Below are 25249 nucleotides of genomic sequence, written 5' to 3'. Positions count from 1 at the left end.
GGTGATGGGTAGGTACGGTCACAACAAGAAAAATGTGGAAGGGCAAATGGTGGTAGAGTTTGCAAAAAGAAATGAAATGGCAGTGGTTAATACGTATTTCAAGAAGGAGGAACACAGGGTGACATACAAGAGTGGAGGAAAGTGCACACAGGTGGATTACATCTTTAGCAGGAGATGCAACCTGAAAGAGATTGGTGACTGAAAGGTCGTGTCAGGGGAGAGTGTAGCTCGACAGCATTGATTGGTGGTATGGAGGATGACTTTAGAGGTGAGCTTGAGGAAGCGAGTGAGGGCTGAACCAAGGACCAGTTGGTGGAAGCTGAAGGAGGAAGACTGTTGCGTGAAATTTAGGGAGGAGGTGAGACAGGCGTTGGATGGTGGTAAAGATGGGTGGGATGATTGGGCAACTACAGCAGAAGTGGTGAGGGAGATAGCTCGGAAGGTACTTGGTGTGATATCTGGACAGAGGAAGGAAGATAAGGAGACTTGGTGGTGGACCGAGGAAGTACAGGAGAGTATAGGGAAGAAGGGGTTGGCGAAAAGGAAGTGGGATAGTCAGAGAGATGAAGAAAGTCGGCAGGAGTACAAGGAGTGGTGGCGAAAGGCAAAAAGAGAGGTGGCAAAGGCCAAGGAAAAGGCAGATGACGAGCTATATGAGAGAGAAGTTGGATACAAAAGAAAGGGAAAAGGATTTATACTGATTGGCAAGACAGAGGGACCGAGCTGGGAAGGATGTGCTGCAGGTTCGGGTGATAAAGGACACAAATGGGAATGTGCTGACGAGCGAGGAGAGTGTGTTGAGAAGGTGGATGGAGTACTTTGAGGAGCTGATGAATGAAGAAAATGAGAGAGAGAGAAGGTTGGAAGAGGTGGAGATAGTGAATCTGGAAGTGGGATGGATCAGTAAGGATGAAGTGAGGACTGCCATGAAGAAGATGAAAAGTGGAGAGGCGGTTGGCCCAGATGGTATACCAGTGGAGGCATGGAAGTGTTTAGGAGAGATGGCAGTGGGGTTGTTAACCAGATTGTTTAATAAAGTCTTGGAAAGTGAGAGGATGCCGGAGGAGTGGAGATTAAGTGTACTGGTTCCGATTTTCAAGAATAAGGGTGATGTGCAGAGCTGTGGAAATTACAGAGGGATAAAATTGTTAAGCCACACCATGAAGGTGTGGGAAAGAGTAGTGGAAGCGAGATAGAGAGGAGAGATGACGATCTGTGAGCATCAATATGGGTTTATGCCAGGAAAGAGTACCACTGATGCAATGTTTGGTTTGAGAATGTTGATGGAGAAGTATAGGGAAGGCCAGAAGGAGTTACATTGTGTGTTTGTGGATTTAGAGAAAGCTTATGATAGGGTGCCAAGAGAGGAGTTGTGGCATTGTATGAGGAAGTCGGGAGTGGTGGAGAAGTATCTGAGGATCGTGCAGGATATGTATGAGGACAGTGTGACAGCGGTGAGGTGTGCTGTTGGAATGACGGACCGGTTTAAGGTAAAAGTGGGATTGCACCAAGGATCGACTCTGAGCCCTTTCCTGTTTGAAATGGTGATGGACAGGTTGACGGACGAGATCAGACTGGAGTCTCCATGGACTATGATGTTCGCGGATGACATCATGATCTGTAGGGAGAGTAGGGAGCAGGCTGAGGCGAACCTCGAGAGGTGGAGGTACGCACTGGAGAGAAGGGGAATGATAGTCAGTCGGAGTAAGATGGACTACATGTGCGTAAATGAGAGGGAGGGTGGTGGTATGGTGCGGTTGCAAGGAGTTGAGGTGGGGAAGGTGGATGGGTTTAAATACTTGGGATCAACTGTCCAAAGTAACGAAGAGTGTGGGAGGTAAGTGAAAAAAGAGAGTGCAGGCAGGATGGAGTGGGTGGAAAAGAGTTGCAAGAGTAATTTGTGACAGAAGAGTAGCTGCAAGAGTGAAGGGGAAATTATGTAAGATGGTAGTGAGACCAGCTATGTTGTATGGTTTGGAGGCGGTGGCACTAACAAAAAGACAGGAAGCGGAGCTGGAGGTGGCAGAGTTAAAGATGCTGTGATTCTCGTTGGGATTGACGAGGATGGATAGGATAAGAAATGAGTATATTAGAGGAACAGCGCAGGTTGGACGGTTTGGAGACAAAATGAGACAGGCGAGATTGAGATGGTTTGGACATGTGCACAGGAGGGAAGCGGAGTATATCGGGAGAAGGATGTTGAAGATGGAGCCGCCAGGCAGGAGGATAAGAGGAAGGCCAAAGAAGAGGTTCATGGATACGGTGAGGGCGGACATGCGGGTGGTTGGAGTGTCGATGGAAGATGTGGAGGATAGAGCGAAATGGAGATAGTTGATCCGCTGTGGCGACCCCTAACGGGAGCTCGCCGAAAGAAGAAGAAGAGATCGGTTGTTTGGTATAAGGGACGATATGTGTGTGCCGGGAGGTTAACAGAATGTTTTATGTTCATATGGTGGTGGAACGAGAGAAACGAGAGATGATTCTTCTTCCTCTCCTGTACGAACGGGAGGGGAATGGCCTAGAGCGAGAGGTTTGGCCTGGAGAGGAAGTGACGCGAAGGGGCGGGGCTTTTTGGTCAGTTTGCCAACGAGAGAGGCGTGTGTCGAAGCGAGCGAACGAGAGAAAAAGGGTTCAGTTTTGGCGGTTTGGAAAACGGGAGTCGCCTGAGAGAAAAGAAAAGGGAACTAAAGGAGTGCGGGGTTCTCGAGGCGTGCTTGGAGTCGCTTCAAAACGAGCTAATGAAGGAGGCACTGTGTTGGAAGGCCGGAGAGGAGATGCTGAACCGACCTGCACGTCGGTGATTCGACCGAGAGAGGCACTGAGAGGACGAAGCGGGAGTCGGGCTTCGAGACGGGAAGGCCAGAGAGGAGACGCCGGACCTTCGGACGGTCCTTGCTCACCTCACGGCTCGACACGTTGTGATCCGCCTTTGGAACTCGGACCTCGACTGGGGCCTTGTCTGGAGGACAGACCAGGCCGGGATTTGTGTGCTGGACCGTGAGAGAGATCAGCTGAGGCCCATCTTCGACCCTACACGAGGTCAGAGCGCGCGGTGACCACGCACGTGGTGATGCGCAGGAAAGGCACTGCGCCACCACATTCTTTCCGTGCGGCACGTTGAAGCGGGAGTTTGAACCCGTGGACACCACTGCTTGTTACGAGCGATATTCGTGCTTTTGGACACGGTCCTCTCGTCCATGAGCCATTATCAAGTACTCTGTCTTGTCCTGCATGCATGCTGTTTTGTTTGCACGTGTTGTAAAAGGCATATTTCGTAGTGATCCCCTCGAAACCTTTAGACCGTGGTTTCCTAGGTAAGAACGGGTCGGTAGTTAGTATAACCATTGTCGTGTTTATTGCTTGTGCTGTGATCCCTGATGTCCCCAATAAATCTGGTTGATTCGTATGCAGTTGCCGCTATGGATTAATGCGCGTCGCGTCGAGGAACGATCCGTTCAATTGGCATATAAGACCAAAAATGGTTACAGGCTGGTAGACTCCACTCGGTCACTGACAAAGCCAGTCTGTAACTAGAGGGGGAGCACTCGGGAGAGTGCAAAACCTCCGCCGCCAATACTGCTGGGCCACTCAAGTAAACCTTATATCTTATTCATTAAATATGATGTCAACAGTGCTGACAGTTATAGTTCTTTTCTCCAACATTTTTTTTTTGGGGGGGGGGGGGTTGGAAATCACTTCAAACATGTATAAATGCAAAAAAAAAAAAAATTTTCTCTAACAAATTTTTTTTTTGGGGTAGGGGGTTGGAAATCACTTAAAACATGTAGAAATGCAAAAAAAAAATTTTCTCTAAATTTTTTGGGGGGTTGGAAATCACTTAAAACATGTAGAAATGCAAAAAAAAAAATTTCTCTAACAATTTTTTTTTGGGGGGGTAGCAAATTTTTTTGGGGGGGGTTGAAAATCACTTAAAACATGTAGAAATGCAAAAAAAAATTCTCTTTTTTTGGGGGGGGGTGACAATATTTTTTGGGGGGGGGTTGGAAATCACTAAAACATGTAGAAATGCAAAAAAAAAAAAAATTCTCGAACACTTTTTTTGGGGGAGGGGTTGGAAATCACTTAAAACGTAGTAATGCAAAAAAAAAAATTCTCTCAATTTTTTTTGGGGGGGGAACAATTTTTTTGTGGGGGGGGGGTTGGAAATCACTTAAAACATGTAGAAATGCAAAAAAAAAATTCTCTAACAATTTCTTTTTTTTGGGGGGGGGGGACCAAGTCCAAAATCTAATGGCATGATCCTTGGACCATACCTAACCCCTCCCACCAAGTTTCGTCGAAATCCGTCGAGGAGTTTTTCTGTAATACTGTTCACAAACAAACAAACAAACAAACAAACAAACAAACTGAAAGGGGTAAAAACAGTAACCTCCGATCTTCGATGGCGGAGGTTAACTAGGGGTTCTATCTCCCCAACTGGTAAGGTGCAGGATTACGTTGGTATCGCGATTGAAGACGCGTGACCCAAGGCCTGTGCCGAGCCGGCCGGCGTTATTGACTCCCGGAGACGGCGGTGGCGAGGCTGGCACCTTGGACCGGGTCAGATTCCCGCCACCGCTGAATCCTTTACAATATATATGTATAGTAACAAGTAACACCAATGTCACTGGAAAACTGTGCAAGCTGTGGTGCCTCTTAAAATGTGAAAACCACCCGTCACTCGCACCAAAAGTCTCTGCAGTGGAACTTTCACCCTCATTCGTGAAAAACCACCCGTCACTCGCACCAAAGGTCTCCGTTGTGGAACTTTCACCATCATTCATGAAAAACCACCCGTCACTCACACCAAAAGTCTCCAGAGTGGAACTTTCACCCTCATTCGTGAAAAACCACCCATCACTCACACCAAAGTCTCCATCGTGGAACTTTCACCCTCATTCGTGAAAAAACCACCCGTCACTCGCACCAAAAGTCTCCATCGTGAAACTTTCACCCTCATTCTTGAAAAACCACCCGTCACTCGCGCCAAAAGTCTCCATAGTGGAACTTTTTCACCCTCATTCGTGAAAACCCACCCGTCACTCACACCAAAAGTCTCCATCGTGAAACTTTCACCCTCATTCGTGAAAAATCACCCGTCACTCGCACCAAAAGTCTCTGTAGTGGAACTGTCACCATCATTTGTGAAAAACCACCCGTCACTTGCACCAAAAGTCTCCATCGTGGAACTTTCAACATCTTTCATGAAAACCACCGCTCACTCTCACCAAAAGTCTCCATCGTGGAACTTTCACCATCATTGTACGTTAAGTCTTCGAAAAGGCTCTTGGCCTTTTCTTTAATGACCATTGTGTTAACTGGAACATTTTTTTTGAGTTTGGCTTTCAATCAAAACACTTGGCAAACACTCCATATTTTCCATTACAAAGCCATGTGTTTTGGTAATCTTCACTGCACTGGGAAGGTGTCACACATTAAGCACATACCACTATCTTTTCTTTGTTGTTGTGTTTCGTAATCAAGGTTGTAATCGCAAGGCAAAAGTCATGCGCAATATCCGTAAGGTAGGAACCAGTGTCAAACCTTCAAATTTATAATTTACTTTTTAACGATACCACTGCCCTGTCTTTCTTTCCACTCGTATCACTTCCTTGAGCACTTATCTTCATTTTATGAACCATTATTATGGATGACACAACTACCGAGGGGTGACGCTGCTCTCAGTGCCGGGCAAGGTCTTTGCTCGGATAATTCTTGATAGGGTTCGCCACCATCTGCTTGAGCACCAGCGTCCAGAGCAATCAGGCTTTACATCAAAGAGGTCAACGATTGACCGTATCCTTGCACTTCGTGTCCTCACCTAACGCAGACGAGAGTTTCGGCAGGGGCTGCTTGCAGCCTATGTTGATCTCTGTAAAGCGTTCGATTCAGTGAATCGGGATGTCCTCTGGAGGATTCTTGGTCTTCGTGGGGTGCCACCGAAACTGATCGATCTGATGTCTGAACTCTACTCTGGTACTGAGAGTGCTGTGAAGTGTGGTGGTACCACCTCTGACTTATTTCCAGTTGTTACTGGAGTTCGTCAGGGATGTGTACTTGCCCCCACACTTTTCAGCACTTGTATGGACTGGATTTTTGGGAGGATGTCGGAGAGATCAAGTTGCGGTGCATCGTTTGGCAATGTCAAGATCTCGGACCTTGATTTTGCAGATGATGCAGTCATCTTTGCGGAGACTTTAGACATCCTCTTGGGGGCCCTCGAGGTGCTGAATGAGGAGTCGGAGCCGTTGGGATTACGGATTTCTTGGGTCAAAACTAAGATCCAGGCTTTCGGTGACATCTTGGATGCTGCTGTCCTGTCTGTGTCTGTTTGTGGTGAGGATGTTGAGGTCGTGGATAGATTCACTTACCTTGGCAGTGATATTCATGTCTCCGCAGGTTGTGAGCCGGAGGTCAATAGACGTCTGGGTCGGGCCTGGGGAGTCATTGATTCACTGGATCATGGGGTGTGGCGCTGCCGGTACCTGTGCGGGAGGACGAAAGTCCGAGTCTTCAGGTCCTTGGTACTTCCAGTCTTGCTCTATGGGTGCGAGACTTGGACTTTGACCAAGGATCTGAGACGGAGACTTAATTCCTTTGGTACCAGGTCTCTTCGGAGAATCCTTGGCTATCGCTGGTCGGATTTTGTGTCCAACGAGCGGTTGCTGAGAGAGACTCGGATGAGATTTGTTACCTGCATCGTCCGTAAGCGTCAGCTGCGGCTGTATGGACATGTGGCTCGTTTTCCTGACGCTGATCCTGCTCATCAGATTCTCTCAGCGAGGGAGTCTCATGAGTGGAGGAGGCCAGTGGGCCGACCACGTGCCTCATGGTTGCAGCAGGTTGACCATCATCTCAAGAAGATGGGGATGGGCCTGGCATCTGCCTGGGGGATGGCCAGACGGAGGCCCCTGGAGTACCGGCGGAAAGTGGACGCAGCGACGCGCTGTTCTGGCACAGTCTCCCATACCTGACCTGCCTGATTATGGATGAATACAGTGCAGTACCATACAGTGATGATGTACAAGAACGTTTGAGTAAATATAATGGACTTTAACATTGCACGTGAGCACAAACGTAATGACGTATCCATGTAGGAGAGAATGAGGGAAGCGACACTCTGACATCCTCATCCCAGATGTAAGCGAGTGCTGTTGTGGCATTTTGTAGTGCGATCCGTGTTTATTTCAAATTACACGATCAAAATTTTTCATCAAAAGATCATGAGATCGCATTTTGAATTTGTCATTGAAAACTTGGTTGATTGAAGTTGAGCAAAAGTTCGTAATGTCGTGATTTGAGGTCATCAATCAAATTTTTGGTATCAAAAAAATTTCGTTGTAAGATTGAAAGCTTGTAAATCGGATGTTTGTAAATCGGGATATTACTGTATGTTTATTGTTTTGAGTGTAAAATACCAAGTACGTTTACTGTATTGAGCGGTAAAATTGTAGAGCCTTCAATGGAGATGGGAAAATTGAGAGGAGTTTTAGACAGAGAAATGGGAAGGAATTGAGTTTTAGAAACATTCAACTTAATTTGATTACATTTGCCCCACTGAGAAATCCTCTCAAAATCCAAATTATATGGTAGTTGTGACGTAATGAGATGTAGATCGAGCAAGAGAAAATGGAGCAGATATATATATATATATATATATATATATATATATATATATATATATATATATATATATATATATATATATATATATATATACACATTTTTGTATACACTGTCGAGGCTCTTATAAGAGCTAACATACAGCGTACAACAAGGGGGGTAGGAGACAAGAGGGGTAGGAGAGGGAAGGACAAAACAGTGGGGAAGTTTTTTTTGGAACAGAGACATGAGGAGATCTGTGGAAGGGAGAGGGATAGGATGGGGAACACGGGGTAAGGAAGATGGACACTACAGGGACTTTCAGGTCCTTACACGACAGAGACTTTCCGGAAGGAAAGCAGGGAATTTGGAGGTGGGTTTGGAGTGGATTAGCGGGGATAGAAAAGATCATGGTTTTGGATGGGGGAAGATAAGAGGTGTTGGTGAACAGCTGTTTTGAAGACCTGGAGCTGTTCGGTCTTCAGCGTTTTACAGATGTGAAAAATGTTGAGGAATGTAATGTTGTCATCAGCGCACAAATGCATTTGGTTATTTGTGAATAAAGAAGATCATTGATAAAAAGAAGAAAGTGTGTAGGCGGAGACAGGACGGAACCCTGAGGGACATCGTTGTTGGTTGGGAAGGAGGGAGGGGTTGAACCATCAACAGTTATGAAGACTTGCGATACCCGTGCACAGGCACGGGATAGCAGTACAACATTGCTGGTAGCAGACGACAGACCGTACACGGGGAATGACAAAAATACGCATTGTGCAAAATGCAAGTGGTACTATGGAACGCCAAGACTTCCCAAACATTGTCGGCATGTCCGCTAAGTGCCACAGCAATTTCATAGGGATCGTGTGACGGCAAGCCGAGTTTTTAGTGTGCAAGCTTGGTATTATAATAGAGCTATAATGGCCAGAGGGAAAGCTATCAAAATAAAGACCAATTACTGTACCGTCGTCCCAAGAAGGAAGCCAAACATAACAGTGTACGCACACGCACGCGCACGCGCGCGCACACACACACACACACACACACACACACACACACACACACACACACACACACACACACACACACACACACACGGAAAACCAAAGGAGGGGAGTTTGGAGATGATCAGACCCCGATCCCCTCTCAAAAGCTTTCGAGATATCAAGGGCTACAACAAAGGATTCCCCAAAGTCTCTTTGAAAAGAAGACCAGACATTTGTAATATCGGAAAGGATATCACCGGTCGTCCTTGCCTTGAGAAAGCCATACTAATGGTCCGAAGAGAGAAGACTGAGATTCAAGATGCTTGAGGAAATGAGAATTCAAAGACTTTGGAAATCATCGAAGTCAGAGCAAAAGGACGGTAGTTGGAAGAGTTTGAATGATCATCCTCCTTTGGAAAAAGCTGTACTAATGCATGTTTCCAGGAAAGAGGAAAAGTTCTGTTTTTTTTTTTTTTAAGAGAAACAAATGAAAGGAACGAGCAAGTTCTTAGCCACACTCCTTCAAAATAAGAGGATCATGATCAAAATAAAAGATCAAAATTAGAATGCCATCTGGTCCATATGCCTTGCTTGTGTCCAGAGAGAAAAATCCAGTCAGGTCTTGATATTGTTACAGACCGGGGGTCGGCCGCCAACCGACCGCTCTGAACGGAGCCGCAAGTCCAGTCGGCCCGACCGATCGCCCGGAATATAGATCGCCACCCAGATAACTCCGAGCGACGGGTCCTTGTACAAGAACCGAAATACGCCAATCGGCAGATCACGTGGGGTAGGGTTGATTGCCAATCTTGAATGTACCTAAATACCCACCTGATCCAACTACCGGGGTATTCCACCCTCGACGGATCTCGTACGGAACAAACCGCCGAGGCGAGCCTGTCCGTGCGCGATTCCGAGCGGCGTAATCGCCGAGAACCGTCGGTCCAAATGTCCCCCTATTACGGCAAACCAACGGCTTTCTAACTCCCAACACAAAATGTTCAGTCAATAAGAGAATGGACGAAACGAGCAGGTTTACATTTACACAAGGACATTTATTATAATGAAACACGTATGCAATTAAATAAGGCAAAACACGTATGCAATTATACAAGCAACAAAAGAACTACAACCGTCTACAAGCAATTATTAATGTACAGTCACTTACACAGTTTTACTTATGGGACTCGGCGCCACAACATTCATTCGAAAGAAAAGCAGGAAAAAGACCCCATCAAAGGCAATGGGGTCAGACTGGACCTCTTGGGTCTTTATGGTGTGGGACTTGGCAGACCAAACGAGTCCCACGAGAACGTTGCAGGTTACCTGCACCCTCGTGGTGTCTGGCTTGGGCGACCCGCGACGTCCCGTCCCCACAGCAGCTAGCGTAGCCGTGGTCGAGCTCGGGCTTTCCGTGTGGCAGGCGAGCTCTCTCCGGCTCTCTCTCCACACGAACGTGCTTGGGCGACCCGCGATGCTCCTTCCCCACGGCAGCTAGCATAGCCGCGGTCGAGCTCGGGCCTTCCGTGTGGCAGGCGAGCTCTCTCCGGCTCTCTCCACACGAACGCGTGGTTTGCGCGACACATGAGGCAAGGTTTCGCCTCCACCTCGCGTCTCCTTCGCGACGCCCGGACTTCCACGCAGCTCCTTGGCTTCTGGCTTCCTCCCGACTCCCCCAACTGCCGAAGCAAAAAGCTTATTCCTCCCACGGGACTCAGCACACGAACTCTGCCACGGGACTCTTTTTGAACAAACAAAAGATGTCCTCTTTATCCTTTGCACCCCCTCCCTCGCACCCCGCGTGACTCATGCCCTCGTGATCCACCCCCCGCTCAACCACGGGTGGGAGGGAGTTGTTGACGTCACCGCAGGGTTATTCTTCCTCTTCGCAGAAGAGGGGGAGGGACGTCTCCATTGTTCGCTCCCTAACTATTAAATCGATCCGCAGCGCATCTAATAGATTTCAAAACATTTAAACAATGGAAGGTGAGCTATCTCGGGAACATGCACTTATCGACATAGCTGACTAAGGGAACCTGAATGTTGTGTGCGATTGAATTCCAAATTCGTAAAAATATATATGTGGGGGGTTGAGTTCCTGAAAATGGCCGCATATATCGAAACCACATATTTTGAATACTTAGGAACAGCATAACTCTGAATGTTTCCCACATATATCACATTTTAGTAGAAATATGTTAACCACATAACTGAATCCACAGATGAAAAATAGTTGTAGGGAGAGGCATAGGATTGGTAAGGGGTGCATCGTGGGGTGTTGGAATGTTCGTCATCCAATGTGGAATTTGAGGAGAAAAGAACTGAAAAGAGACAGATTGCTTTGTTAATTGGAGAGACAGATATAGTATCATCGAAATGTAAAAGGGAAGGTAGTGCAACATAAGTTGTTGGAGATACTTTTGGCTAAAGATCAGAAAGTCCTGTGAATAAAAGAAGAGGAGAGGTTGTCACACGTCCTTTGGATAAAGGAATGCTTGACTTCAAGAATAACATTTGTATTGATTCCTAGCGGAGTTGAAAGCTGATACAAGTTGGAGGAAGAAGAATTTTTCCAGGTCTGGTATGCCACGTCCCTTGCACGAATGTCATGCTTTCAGCTGCAGAGAATTGTGTTCGTCATAGTTTGTTTTGAAAACAGCAAGTGTTCTCCAATATTGTTTTCTGAATTAGTTACACAAAAAAATAAGATTTGGAAAATACAATTGCTCCAGAAAGTTAGTCTTCATTTTTTTTCTCTCATTTCTCTCTCCAGCGTCAGCTTGTTCTGCCTGTGGCCGGGCCGTGCCATGCTCTCCATCACCTCCAGCAATCATTGGTGTGTCACCTCCTTCACTGCCTCCATTCCGCTTTGCTGCATCTCCTCCTGCCTTGGAGGGTGCTGTTATGCTGGAGCCACCAGAGTTGCCAGAGGAAACCCTAATGGAGGTGATATCAATAAACAGTAACTGCACAAGAGTCATGGGCGATTGGTTGGTTTGTTCGGCATTTGGTCCATCATTATTTATTTGGCATTGCTTGCAATTGCTGTCATTTTATCCAGTCTTGATCACCTTCATCTTACTTTTCATCATCACCTTGTCCCAATTTATTTGACTCTTCCTACAGAGGGAACATACAGACACGCTCCATGACCTGAGTCTTGTCCTCGATTTTGCTCGAGGGCTAATGATCGTTGGTGATGCCAGGAGTGGAGAAACTGGGGACTTGGCTGATTACCAGCAGAGCTCAGTCACTGATCAAATTAGCCAATTCAGCCGGAATTGGGGGTAAGGGACACAGACAACATAAGCAAAGTAAATAAAGCGTTGAGTTTGGGGAAGTCTGAAAAGACAAAGTATAGTGATGTGATTAAGAGGTTGGTGTTTGGTATTTAGAAAGATGTATTCGTAGTTGTAAAAGGAGAAAATTATCTGGTTTGTTCCAAGTGTTGGTGTTTAATTATGTGCTCGTCATGATTGGCAGAGCGGCAGAACGGCTGTTGCTGTATATGAAGGCAGCGGAGGTTGTGGGTTCGGTGTTGCATCTTGCCCGGGAGCGGGTCAATGAGGGACGCCTTTCTCCCACTGCTGCCGTCAAGAAGGGTACGTATCTATAGCCAAATACAACAATAGTACTTGATAGCTTTCCTCCCATTACACAGGTGGCCAGTAATCATGACTGTCGGCAAAGACCACCAAACACTCACCACCATGCAAGTGTATTCAATAACATCAATGTATTATGTAATGTTTTTGGCTTTAGGAATTCTTTCAATGATTGTAGTATGGGAACCAACGTCAATAAAGTGGCTTATCTTGTGATTCCGTTCACACATCTGTGTATATCCTTTAAACCTATTTACTTGGATAGAAGGGAACTTTGGGGATGAGAAATGCCCAGTTGTCATTATCTGAAGGTTTACACAACTAACTTCTGAGCATATTCATGTGGCTATCATGTGCACGATTCGCGATATTTCAAAATTTGGTAATTTTACATGCAGTCGTTAATGTTTACTCGACATATGCACAGATGGCTCCAAATTCTAGATATTCTTGCCCCCTATTCATATAAAACCCACATATCATGATATTGCGGTTTTACACCTTTCAGGAAACCAAGAACTTTTTTTTTTTGCCAAAATTTTGTTTCGGTTTAGGTTTCGACATCTTGTAAAATTGCCCATAGCTTCCAAGAATCAAGTCCCATGGAGGAGTTTGATGTATTAAAATTATCCCCACATGTTACCCTATATGCCAGAGCACAAAAAAATCATGGTATAACAACTAACAACCCCTAGCTTAGACAAGGGTAATGTAACCAAGACAGTAACTGTTAGTCCTCCTAATCAGATTCTTCCTCCCCGATAACAGTTGTTCTTGGTTGGTTGTTTGTTCAAGCACCATCCTCTGCACCTATAGGCAGAACTACATGCAAGCCATGCTTTTTGCATGTACACCTAAGTGATGTGCAGGTAGTTTTGCATCCACACATCAAGAGTTCTGTTCAGGTAGGTGGAACAGGATCCTGTATCATTAGTTTTATCAAACGCCCACCCACTTTCCTCTGGTTGGGTAGCTCTGGATTGATGAATACGGCCTTGAGGCACAATATGACTTTGTAGTGACTGCGTAGTATGTGCAGAGACAAATAGTCTTGAGTGGGTGGTAGTTTTTCATGGTCACTGATTCGATGGAAAAGTTCCAAGCGTAGCCCGTTGATACATGTACTGTACATTCGCTGTTGGAATGTACATTTTGATGATAAATCTCTCTATCAGCCATTCCAATGTCAAGATTGCGGACAAGATCTTTCAGTAGCTTGTGATACTTCAGGTATGTCTTCCAAGCTGTTGGCTTGCTATACCCACAGAATTGGTTGGTTGTGTCCGTTCCTGTTAAAGCATGAAAACCGAGGGTATTGACGACTTCAGGATCCAGACTTGCGTGTACAATGCTAACTGGGAAGAACTGCTTGTCTTTAGATGCCCCACTACTCATCCACACTTCTGGTGTAGTGTCATGATGTATCAGCAGTGAATGTCTGTGTTTCTAGAACACACTACTTCTCTTCGGAAATTCTGGTCATTTACGTCATTGGCATGAAGGCCAATTTTCCTGTCAGCCTCCTCGTGAGTTGAGATGATCAACATTATGCCCAGAAGATGATACAGTTGGGAGTTCATCCCCACCTGATACTACGACTCTTGTTTATCTGGAAGACATTGTGCTTTCAATAGGAGTTGATCGCACAATAATTGAATGAGGATCACTTTATTTTCTTCTTGCGATATGAACATCTGCTCTACGGATGGTAGACTCACTGCCGGCCCTTCAACTGAACGTCTCATCTTTCATTGTTTGGTCATTTGATGCACTCTGGTCTCTGATTTGACGGATTTCCTTCGATTGTCATCAAAGACAACATCTCGTCTTGTCTGAGAGCCTCTCAGGTAGCTTAGGGCATTACCACAGAAACTGTCTGCTGGGTCACCAAAAGTTGTAGCATTGGTACAGAGAGGGAGGGGTTAGGGACACAATATTTTGAAAAAAACACAGAATTAAGGCATTCGGCCTTCTCAAGAGCTGAGTCAGCTGTGGTGCTATTTAAAGTGAGGAGAGGGATGAAAGGAGAGCATACACCAGAAACTGACTTGACAAGGTGCCACCAGGTTTTAGAGAGAGACAAGTTTGAAAGCTCATTCTTGAGATGGGACAGATGTTTTCTGGCTCACCTGAGGGTACACATACACACTTGTTGCAGGCATTGTGGAGTGATCTGAGGTTGCCATCAGTTGGATTTGCCCTCCAGGAGGAGAATGCAAGTTGTTTTAAAGCAACAGCCTCATCACAGGATTCAGAGTACTAAGAGTGGGAGGATGGGTAAGATAACTGAAGACGAGATGTGATGAATCTGTGCAGAAGAGAGCGCAGTTTTCTGTGTTGGAATTCTCAGGCCGAGTTAATATCAGTGGTGGTGGATATAGGAGACCAGTCCTGAAGTGTATTTAAAACCAAAAAAAATCATGAATACACACAGCGCGAATGTAGAAGCAGGTCACAATTTATGACCCGCGAATACACGTGGTCCACAAATATCAGGACAACGAATGTCAGGGTCCGACTATTTTATTGGCAATTTGAAAAAAATTAAAATCGGGGGTAATTTGTCAAATTGCATTTGTCTGAGGTATGGTTTGCAAGTTATAAATAAACCATGATTTTTCTGCTCTTCCATGTCAGGTAACATTTTGGGATAATGTCAATGCATGAAACTTCTCCATGGCACTTGATTCTTGGAAGCTATAGACAATTGTATAAGATCTTGAAACTTAAACCGAAACAAAATTTTGGCAAAAATACTTCGTTGTTGGTTTCCTGAATGGTGGAAAACTGGATTACCACAACATGTGGGTTTTATATGCATACGGAGTATGATTATCTACAACTTGTTGCCATCTGTGCATATCTCGAGGAAACATTAGCGGCCATATGTAAAATTTATCACATTTTGAAATATCGTGAATCGCGTACATGAGGAGCCACGTGAAGTCTGTTTAAACCTCCAGAGAATAACAACTGGGCATTTCTAGTCCCCAAAGGTCTCTTCTAGACAAATTAATAGGTTTTAGGTATATACATTGATGTATAAACGGAATTTATGAAATGGGTCCTTGGTTCCCACACTCTTGAGACCAGACCTAAAGTTGATGGAATTGTATTGAAATGAACCACCCCAAAGTTGGGGCTGCAGCCCACATTGCTTAACAGCTTTGCTAATTGGGATGTACTTTTGCGTTTTTATTTTTAATACAATGTTGGCTCACGGAAGAGTGAGGAGACAGAGGGTAAAAAGAAAACAAATTAATAATGTGCATTGGGCTAGCAGTTGGATATTTGGCCAACAAGAAGAAAGGGAATGAATGGACAGGAAAGAAAGGGAGGAGACAAAGAAGTTTGCAATTGAGAGAGTTGGATTATGCTAGTAGGGTTAATTGGGGTAGAAAAGGGACACCAGGATGCTATGACATGGCAGTGTACAGCCTGATTTAAGTCCTGGAGGGAAGAGTGAGTTTGAACTGCCTGCCTCAGAAAGGTGTTTCGACAGATGGTAGAAAAGAGGAACAAATGAGTTGAGGTGTACAGTCAACCTTTGTTTTGGAAGTTTAACCAAGATAAGGTTACTGGAAAAATCTGTGTATCCTGGAGTTGCTGGGGAGAGTTGGAAAGTTGAAATAACAGAGGGAGCTTGACCAGAGAAGAGGTGGTATTATATATAAAAAATACATCGGTCGCAGTTGTCTGCGAGATGAGAGTAGCAGGCCTTGTGCTTCGGCCTCGTCACAGAAGATGGCAAGAATGTTGAGAGCTTTACGTTCCACAGATTTCAGGAGAGACAGATGTGATGTTGGAGCCGCAGCCCATAAGTCTGATTTTTCAAGGACAGACTTGGAATGACGATAAACACCCAGTCTGCCATTACAAATGCCACGTTTCACCTCAAATATCTTTTACCAAGGTAATCCTGGAGTTGATGGAAACTGTTTAATCTCAGATAGTTTTCGTATATGGAAGCTTTAGAACATTGCTGTACCGTTGATGGGGGAAAGTCCAAAAAGGGAAATTTTAGAGCAGTTCTTCTTTGACGTTTTTTTTTTTTGTTTGTTTGGTTTTTTTTTTTGCTTTGCTTATCACCTCCACTCACCCTTATGCATTTTCTGCCTTTGGAGCACACACTTCATGGGTTTTATCCCCACCTCTCATTCCAGTGGTGAGATGCCTCAATGAAGAATTCAGAAGGTGTGTGGCTGTCTGTCGTTCACTCTCTGTGGATCTTGCACCCTTCCTTGCTGGGAAGCAGCGATTAATGAGTGGCACAGGGGTTGGCGGGAGTGTAACAGCAGAATACATCGCCTACTCGCATGCCCTCGATCTGGTACTGCCAGCTCACTTGAATCCTTTAATGGATAATTTTGTGATTTAATACATAGATTATGTGCTTGTATGTTCTGCTTTCTGTGGTTCTGGCCAAGATTCTCAACAAAATATGCCGATGATGAATATATCTCTGAATATTTAGCAGATAACTCTCTCAGATTAGTATATACTTTCTCTTTCCTGACCCTACCACCTCAGGTGCGCTCTGCAGCTCTGGATGAGATGTTCCGTGGAGACTGTGGAGTGCGAGAACGATACCACCTCGCTGCCCGGCTACTTGAAGGCTTGGCACTAATCTTGCCCACTGCCCATGATGCACAGCTCCTGCATCAATGTAAGGGAAGGCACAGTATGGCCAAATGTATCTCCCAAACTCGTGAAATTTAGACAACCCTGGCTTTGGTAATTTTTTTTGTCTCCCATAATCTCAAAACTTTAAAAACAAAATCCGTTATTTTGTCATCTATATTGGTTAGCATTTGACAGATGAATGACTAAACATCTGAAAAAAACAACCCTGGCTTTCTTCATATGTTTTCACAGATAATTTTATTAACCCCCCTCCCTCTCCCCACCCCAGAGTAAATGCAATTTATGCACCTTAACAACAAGTGATTTAAACCACAAAATGTTCAGGTTATCGTTAATATAATTTAGCAATATACCCAAATATATATATATATATATATATATATATATATATATATATATATATATATATATATATATATATATATATATATATATATATATATATACATATACATATTTAGGTCCCCAGCAATATACCTGCCAAGTTTCAATTCGATTGGACCAATGGTTGTCGAGAAACAGCGGTCACACACACACACACACACACACACACACACACACACACACACACACACACACACACACACACACACACACACACACACACACACACACACACACACACACACACACACACACACACACACACACACACACACACACACACACACACACACACACACACACACACACACACACTGCTGGAATTATAGATAGATAAGAGTACGGACAATCCAATCCCCAAAGGTTGGCTTCCATGGGGAGGAGGAAATTTCTCCTTCGGAAATCCCCCGCTGAGTGCGGTGAGAAAGTCGGCACCATTGTGGTGCTGTCACTGGTACCCAGAGTGCCCCAGGAAGTGACAGTACTTCACACAAGCTGAATGGCAGTTTTTCTCATCCAACAGTCTAATGTTGGGTCTTGTGTTTTCATGTGTATGGCCCTATGTGTGAGATGTGTGTGGGCAGCTCCACTACGAGCCTTATATCCCGTTAATTAAATCACCTTCATTAAAGCGTTAGGTTAAGCTAGCCAGTTCATGAAACACTTGAGGTCGAACAATTTCCCTGGCTGACCCCACCAGAAGGTGACGATCATTGGGGCCTTTAATGTAGTAGCAGCAGTTCATTTGATGACCTTTTGAAAATATTTTTTCTCAGGGAAAGATTTTGACTGCAGAATCAGTACAGTACAGCACAGCCATGATGCAGAATAAGTATATTGCAGCACAGCCATGATGCAGAATCAGTACAGTACAGCACAGCCATGATGCAGAATAAGTACAGTACAGCACAGCCATGATGCAGAATAAGTACATTGCCGCACAGCCATGATGCAGAATAAGTACAGTACAGAACAACCATGATGCAGAATAAGTACAGTGCAGCACAGCCATGATGCAGAATAAGTACAGTACAGCACAGCCATGGTGCAGAATAAGTACAGTGCTGCACAGCCATGATGCACATTAAGAACAGTACAGCACAGCCATTATGCAGAATGAGTGCAGTGCAACACAACCATGATGCAAAATAAGTACAGCGCAGCACAGCCATGATGCAGAATACGTACAGTACAGCACAGCCATGATGCACATTAAGTACAGTACAGCACAGCCATGATGCAGAATACGTACAGTACAGCACAGCCATGATGCACATTAAGTACAGTACAGCACAGCCATGATGCAGAATAAGTACATTGCAGCACAGCCATGATGCACAATAAGTACAGTACAGAACAACCATGATGCAGAATAAGTACAGTACAGCACAGCCATGATGCAGAATAAGTACAGTACAGCACAGCCATGATGCAGAATAAGTACAGTACAGAACAACCATGATGCAGAATAAATACATTGCAGCACAGCCATGATGCAGAATAAGTACAGTACAGCACAGCCATGATGCAGAATAAGTAAAGTACAACACAGCCATGATGCAGAATAAGTACAGTGCAGCACAGCCATGATGCAGAATAAGTACAGTACAGCACAGCCATGGTGCAGAATAAGTACAGTGCTGCACAGCCATGATGCACATTAAGAACAGTACAGCACAGCCATGATGCAGAATGAGTGCAGTGCAACACAACCATGATGCAAAATAAGTACAGCGCAGCACAGCCATGATGCAGAATACGTACAGTACAGCACAGCCATGATGCACATTAAGTACAGTACAGCACAGCCATGATGCAGAATAAGTACATTGCAGCACAGCCATGATGCACAATAAGTACAGTACAGAACAACCATGATGCAGAATAAGTACAGTACAGCACAGCCATGATGCAGAATAAGTACAGTACAGCACAGCCATGATGCAGAATAAGTACAGTACAGAACAACCATGATGCAGAATAAATACATTGCAGCACAGCCAATGCAGAATAAGTACAGTACAGCACAGCCATGATGCAGAATAAGTACAGTACAGCACAGCCATGATGCAGAATAAGTACAGTACAGCACAGCCATGATGCAGAATAAGTGCAGTGCAACACAACCATGATGCAAAATAAGTGCAGTGCAACACAACCATGATGCAAAATAAGTACAGTGCAGCACAGCCATGATGCAAAATAAATACAGCGCAGCACAGCCATGATGCAGAATACGTACAGTACAGCACAGCCATGATGCACATTAAGTACAGTACAGCACAGCCATGATGCAGAATAAGTACATTGCAGCACAGCCATGATGCACAATAAGTACAGTACAGAACAACCATGATGCAGAATAAGTACAGTACAGCACAGCCATGATGCACATTAAGTACAGTACAGCACAGCCATGATGCAGAATAAGTACATTGCAGCACAGCCATGATGCACAATAAGTACAGTACAGAACAACCATGATGCAGAATAAGTACAGTACAGCACAGCCATGATGCAGAATAAGTACAGTACAGCACAGCCATGATGCAGAATAAGTACTGTACAGCACAGCCATAATGCAGAATAAGTACTGTACAGCACAGCCATGATGCAGAATAAGTAGAGTACAACACAGCCATGATGCAGACTAAGTACAGCACAGCCATGATGCAGAATAAGTACATTGCAGCACAGCCATGATGCAGAATAAGTACAGCACACCACAGCCATGATGCATAATAAGGACAGTGCAGCACAGCCATGATACAGGATAAGTACAGTGCAGCACAGCCATGATACAGTATAAGTACAGTGCAACACAGCCATGATGCAGAATAAGTACAGTGTAGCACAGCCATGATGCAGAATAAGTACAGTGCAGTACAGCCATTATGCAGAATGAGTACAGTGCAGCACAACCATGATGCAGAATAAGTACAGTGCAGCACAACCATGATGCAGAATAAGTACAGTGCAGTACTGCCATGATGCAAAATAAGTACAGCGCAGCACAGCCATGATGCAAAATAAGTACAGCACAGCACAGCCATGATGCAGAATAAGTACAGTGCAGCACAGCCATGATGCAGAATAAGTCCAGTGCAGCACAGCCATGATGCAGAATAAGTAAAGTACAGCATAGCCATGATGCAAAATAAGTACAGCGCAACACAGCCATGATGCAGAATAAGTAAACTGCAGCACAGCCATGATGCAAAATAAGTACAGTGCAGCACAGCTCTGCAAAGTAAGTACAGTACAGCACAATCATGATGCAAAATAAGTACAGTGCAGCACAGCCATGATGCAGAATAAGTGCAGTACAGCACAGCCATGATGCAAAATAAGTACAGTGCAGCACAGCCATGATGCAAAATAAGTGCAGTACAGCACAGCCATGATGCAAAGTAAGTACAGTACAGCACAGCCATGATGCAAAATAAGTACAGTGCAGCACAACCATGATGCTTGTCCCTGATTTGTGGGAATGGTTGCGTCATTTTATTATTTCATCATGCTTTGTTCTTAACCTTTTCAAGCTTTATTGGACTGTTTTACCATAAGACAGTGCTGTATTTATTTTCCTGATTGTCATGCCATCTTCCCTCCCTCCTCGTCCCGCTCTACCTGTGCAGACAAGCAGCATGTGGAGCAACATCTCAGTGCAATGGAGCATCCTTGAAGCTAGAGCCTTAAATCTGCTTGCTCATGTTGCTGCCTGAACACTTCTTCAAAAATGCTCAAAGCTAAGGGAAGGCTTCGCAATGGGATTTATTAGCTTCGCCTCCTTGGCCCCTTTTCCTTCTCCAGCCCCCGATTCATACCTTCCCAGGTCTGTCCTCGTTGTCTCTTATTTGCTCATGCCTATTGTAGTTTTTTTTTAAGTTCCTAAAACTACTCTTTCATGCTCACTTTCTCCCTTGCTCGCACTTTGGTCTGAAAACATTTTTGTTGCATTTTGGACAAACATTTGATCAACAACCTTTGAGGGTCATGAGTACATTTAGCTGGATTTGGTTTGCTGTTGACCCGCATTATTGACCATATGTTTTTTTAGAACATTTTCACAAAGGGTTATCTTGCACTTCAACTTTTTTAATGTAAATATATAAATATATAGATATGTTTATTATATAAATTGCGGTGGCAAATGGCTGAGGCTGCTTGGCAAGCAAAGCTTTGTCTGCCCAGTGGTATTATAACCCAGGTCCATTTTTGGGCAAAGGCCAAACCTGTGGTTATCCTTGAGCTGAACGTTGGACATAGTATATGGTTCTTTCCTGTCCTGGCGTGCAATTGAGAGCATAAGTATGATATCCAGTGGGACTTTATTGACCGAGACAGATTCATTATTCTGTCAATTTGTATTTGGACCCTGAATAATACCTGTATTTGGAAACTCATCCTGTTCAATGAAGTTAAATGGGCTGTTCAGAAACGTAAGCGTATTTGGCCATTAAAAGGGTATCCAGCTGTGAAATGAACACACCTTGTAATTTGCAATTCACTTTCTCAAATGCTGCCTTTGTTTTGCCGTGCTGTGTGAAAGTATTGTTTCCTGATGCTCGTTTTGCATTTGTTGCCCTGGAATGTGGAATACTTGAAACTTCATGTAAGAACCATCTTGTTAGTTTTGCTCATGAATTCCAATAAGTCCTTTACGAGTCATGTATTTATTTGTTGAAATGTTGCTTTCTTTTTTGAATGCCAAGAGATAAAATGAAATCGCTGAGGGTTTATGTGACTTTTTAAGAAATATTTTTAGGTATGAAGTCAATGCTCATGGAAGAGCTGGAGCACATATAACAGACCAGCTTGAACACACTAACAGCAGGGTAGGAAGACACTTGAAGGAAGAATGGGTGAGGAAGAATTCTGGATACAAGCTGAAACGCAGCAAGGAAAAACTGGTGATGAAACAGCACTCCGACTATCATGGAGTACGGTCGTACTCCATGGATGGCGGGATGGCATGGGGATAAAATGTACAACATGATGTGATTAAAAACGAGAAGATAGTGAAGTCATAAACTTTTAAAAGCCATACCTTTTATTGTCGAGCATTTTCATAACTACAAGAATGATAATGGTGCCAGAATATATTGATAAAGTACCAAATCGTGAGATCGCTGAACCGCCAAATTGTAATTCTTCCTTCCTTCCTCAGCCAGCCTAACACAATAATGGCTGAAGCGATTACAGTGATTGTTATGGGAGGAAGCGACATTGTCTCTCGGGTATTGTACTCTTACTACAACAATAAAAAAAATGATAAAACAAACAAAAAAGTACAACCATAATATACCGCAATCCGTTGAACACCATTTACGCATGCGCAGACTGAGAAACAGCCATAATAAAACTCTGCCATGGATTGCAAAGCAACGTGGGTTTCCAGGAGTATTGCAAAGTACTACAAAATGCATAATTTACGAAGGTAAAGGGCACAGAATAAACAGAATTATTCAGCCGAGGTCGAGCGATGCAATGTCGAGGCCGTTTAATCCTCTTTCCTGGAACACTGCAAAACATGGTCAACACAAAACACTGTTTTTTATGCCGGCTGCATTTTGTATCCAGTCATCATGTAACTTTGTTAAAACGCTCTTCATGGGTAGGCAGGTGCTCCTATGTCGAAAGTTTCATGTCAATCGCTCAAGGGGTTGTTGGGAAAAATTTTTTTAAGCGAATCAAGGTAAATAGTGAGGGCGGAAGAGAGAAAAAACAAAACAAAACAAAGCCAACTTCCATAACATTGTCAAGGATGGTTGTGGATGCCTAGTACGAGTATTCAAAACCAAGAAAGACAGAGCGCAGCCTCTACTGCTAGTTGTAATGCCAGTCCTGAGAGAAAAAAGGCAGCAGCTCCCATTAATTATACTCTGATCACAAGAGCTGAAATCAAAAAGGAAGGAATGATCATGAGATTCAACAGGACTACCTATTACTGCATGACGATGACAGTGACAAACGAATGGAAAAAAAAAGTTCGAATGAAAAACGGAAGAAATACGAGCTTTGTTTAAGGCAGGTGTTTATCGATGGAGCCTGAGCCCAGCTGTAAAAAAAAACCGCACATGTGAAGGAAATACAGCGTCATTTGTTGAATGATAATGGGGGAAAGGGTTCTGTTTGTCTGTCTGTCTCTGTTTACAAGGAATAACAAGGAAATCCAACACAGGTGGAGGCCATTCAGCCCATCATGCCTGCGTGAACACCACACCAACCCATCCACACAAGATCCATTGGAAAAAATGCAAAAAAATGTTTTTAATTAATGAAATAAATATTTTTGTTTGTTTGTTTTGTTTTTTTTTGTTTTCCCCCCCCCTTTTCTTCCCCTCAGGGGAGGGTGCATGGGCTTAATTAAAAGCACACATCAACCACACAACCCCCCTTGCCAAGACCCCCACCAACAGCACTCCGTACACAATCACCCATCAATGCTCAAACTACCTCAAAGTCCGATCAACATCCCCATACCCCTCGATTTCCATAACTTCCAGGTACCTATCTAATTCTAATTTAAACTTATCTACTTTTTCTGCTGCCACTACTTTTCCAAGGAGATCATTCCATGCATTATCTACTCTCTGAGTAAAAGTTCCCTGCCTTACTACCGTCTTACCTCTCCTACTCTTTACTCTCAGGCTATGGCCCCTGGTTCTATCAATGTCTACTCTGTTGAACAATTCATCTTCACTTATTTTATCTCTACCTTTCATTATCTTAAACATTTCTACCATATCTCCTCATAACCGCCTCCTTTCCAGTGTATAAAGCTCTGTCTCCTTCAGCCGCTCCTCATAGCTGAGGCTAGCTCGGCCCGGAATCGATCTAGTAGCCCTGCGCTGAACCCTCTCCATGGCATCTATGTCCATCCTGAGTTGTGGTGACCAAAACTGCACACAATATTCAAGATGTGCCCCTCACAAAATTCTTGTGCAATGTTAACACCACCTCTTTTGATTTATAATTGATCCCCCTCCTTGTACAGCCTAAACCCTATTTGATCTACCTATAGCTGCCTGGCAATGTGCTGCCTGCTTACCTCCCGTATCTATTACCACCCCCAGATCCTTCTGTGTGACATACTCCAAAATTACCCCTTACATCCTGTAATCTCTATTTTCATTGTTCTTTTCCATCCCCAACACCTTGCACTTGCTCAGATTAAATTATATCTGCCAATCATTTGCCCAATCTACACAAGCATCAATACTTTCCTGTATTTGATCACCACCCCCTTTACTATCCACCTCTACTATCCACCTCACCTCCAATCTTTGTGTCATCTGCAAATTTGGAAAGCCTCCACTTTACCCCATTATCCAAATCGTTGATGTAAATAATGAATGGTAATGGTCCGAGTGCTGATCCCTGAGGTACCCCGCTATGTTCATCCTCCCAGTAAAACATCCTCCCACTCACAGCCACTCTTTGTTTCCTACCATTAAGCCAGTTTGCAATCCAATTAGTTACATGACCAGCCACTCCACAAGCCCTCACTTTAGCTAACAACCTCTGATGTGGTACCTTATCAAATGCCTTCTTAACGTCGAGATATACTTTGTCCCCTGCCTTTCCCTCATCCACCCAATCAGCCATTGCTTCATAGAACTCTAAAATATTTGTTAAACAGGAACTACCTTTGGTAAACCCATGCTGACTACCTTTAATTAGTTTGTATTTGTTTACTCTACCAATCAAAAGTTGTAGAACCCCCCCCCCCCCATTTTTCAGTTTGTACTGAAATTTAAGCAGTTCATGTCCAGTGAATAACCTGAAATGGTGCAAAGCTAAGCAGTAAACTGCCAGAGGTTAAAAAAAATTAAGTTTAGGTTTTCCAAAAACTGAAAAATAATGTAAATTTCCGAGTTGTTAAAAAAGGCCCTTTTCAAGGAACAAGTAATGGGTTAGCAATTGCAGCTGTTCTGCAGCAATAGAAGTAAATTAAGCCTTGAAAGTTGATGCAAACAATTCCTACAGGTGTCCCAACTTTTGTTGATTAGTTACAAACCCTCTGTC

The 25249-nt window shown here is 44.1% G+C and overlaps 1 protein-coding gene across 3 annotated transcripts in view; it reads left to right on the top strand.

Annotated features, from left to right (window-relative positions):
- The window catches only part of LOC147025706 (serine/threonine-protein kinase ULK2-like), a 157411-nt gene extending 135453 nt beyond the window's left edge, over positions 1 to 21958 (top strand). For all 3 annotated transcript variants that reach the window (XM_085880389.1, XM_085880388.1, XM_085880390.1), the window contains 6 exons: positions 11359 to 11531; positions 11712 to 11872; positions 12069 to 12187; positions 16354 to 16520; positions 16721 to 16856; positions 20857 to 21958. In XM_085880389.1, coding sequence (XP_085736515.1) covers positions 11359 to 11531; positions 11712 to 11872; positions 12069 to 12187; positions 16354 to 16520; positions 16721 to 16856; positions 20857 to 20903 — 803 coding nt within the window. In that variant the 3' untranslated portion in view covers positions 20904 to 21958. The remainder of the gene's footprint in view (positions 1 to 11358; positions 11532 to 11711; positions 11873 to 12068; positions 12188 to 16353; positions 16521 to 16720; positions 16857 to 20856) is intronic.
- Positions 21959 to 25249: the final 3291 nt, after the last annotated feature.

The sequence above is a fragment of the Eptatretus burgeri genome, chromosome 5, assembly GCF_056783735.1.
Source record: "Eptatretus burgeri isolate ZD-2024b chromosome 5, Ebu_testis_v1, whole genome shotgun sequence".
NCBI lineage: Eukaryota > Metazoa > Chordata > Myxini > Myxiniformes > Myxinidae > Eptatretus > Eptatretus burgeri.
This window is presented reverse-complemented; position numbering and strand designations above follow the sequence as displayed.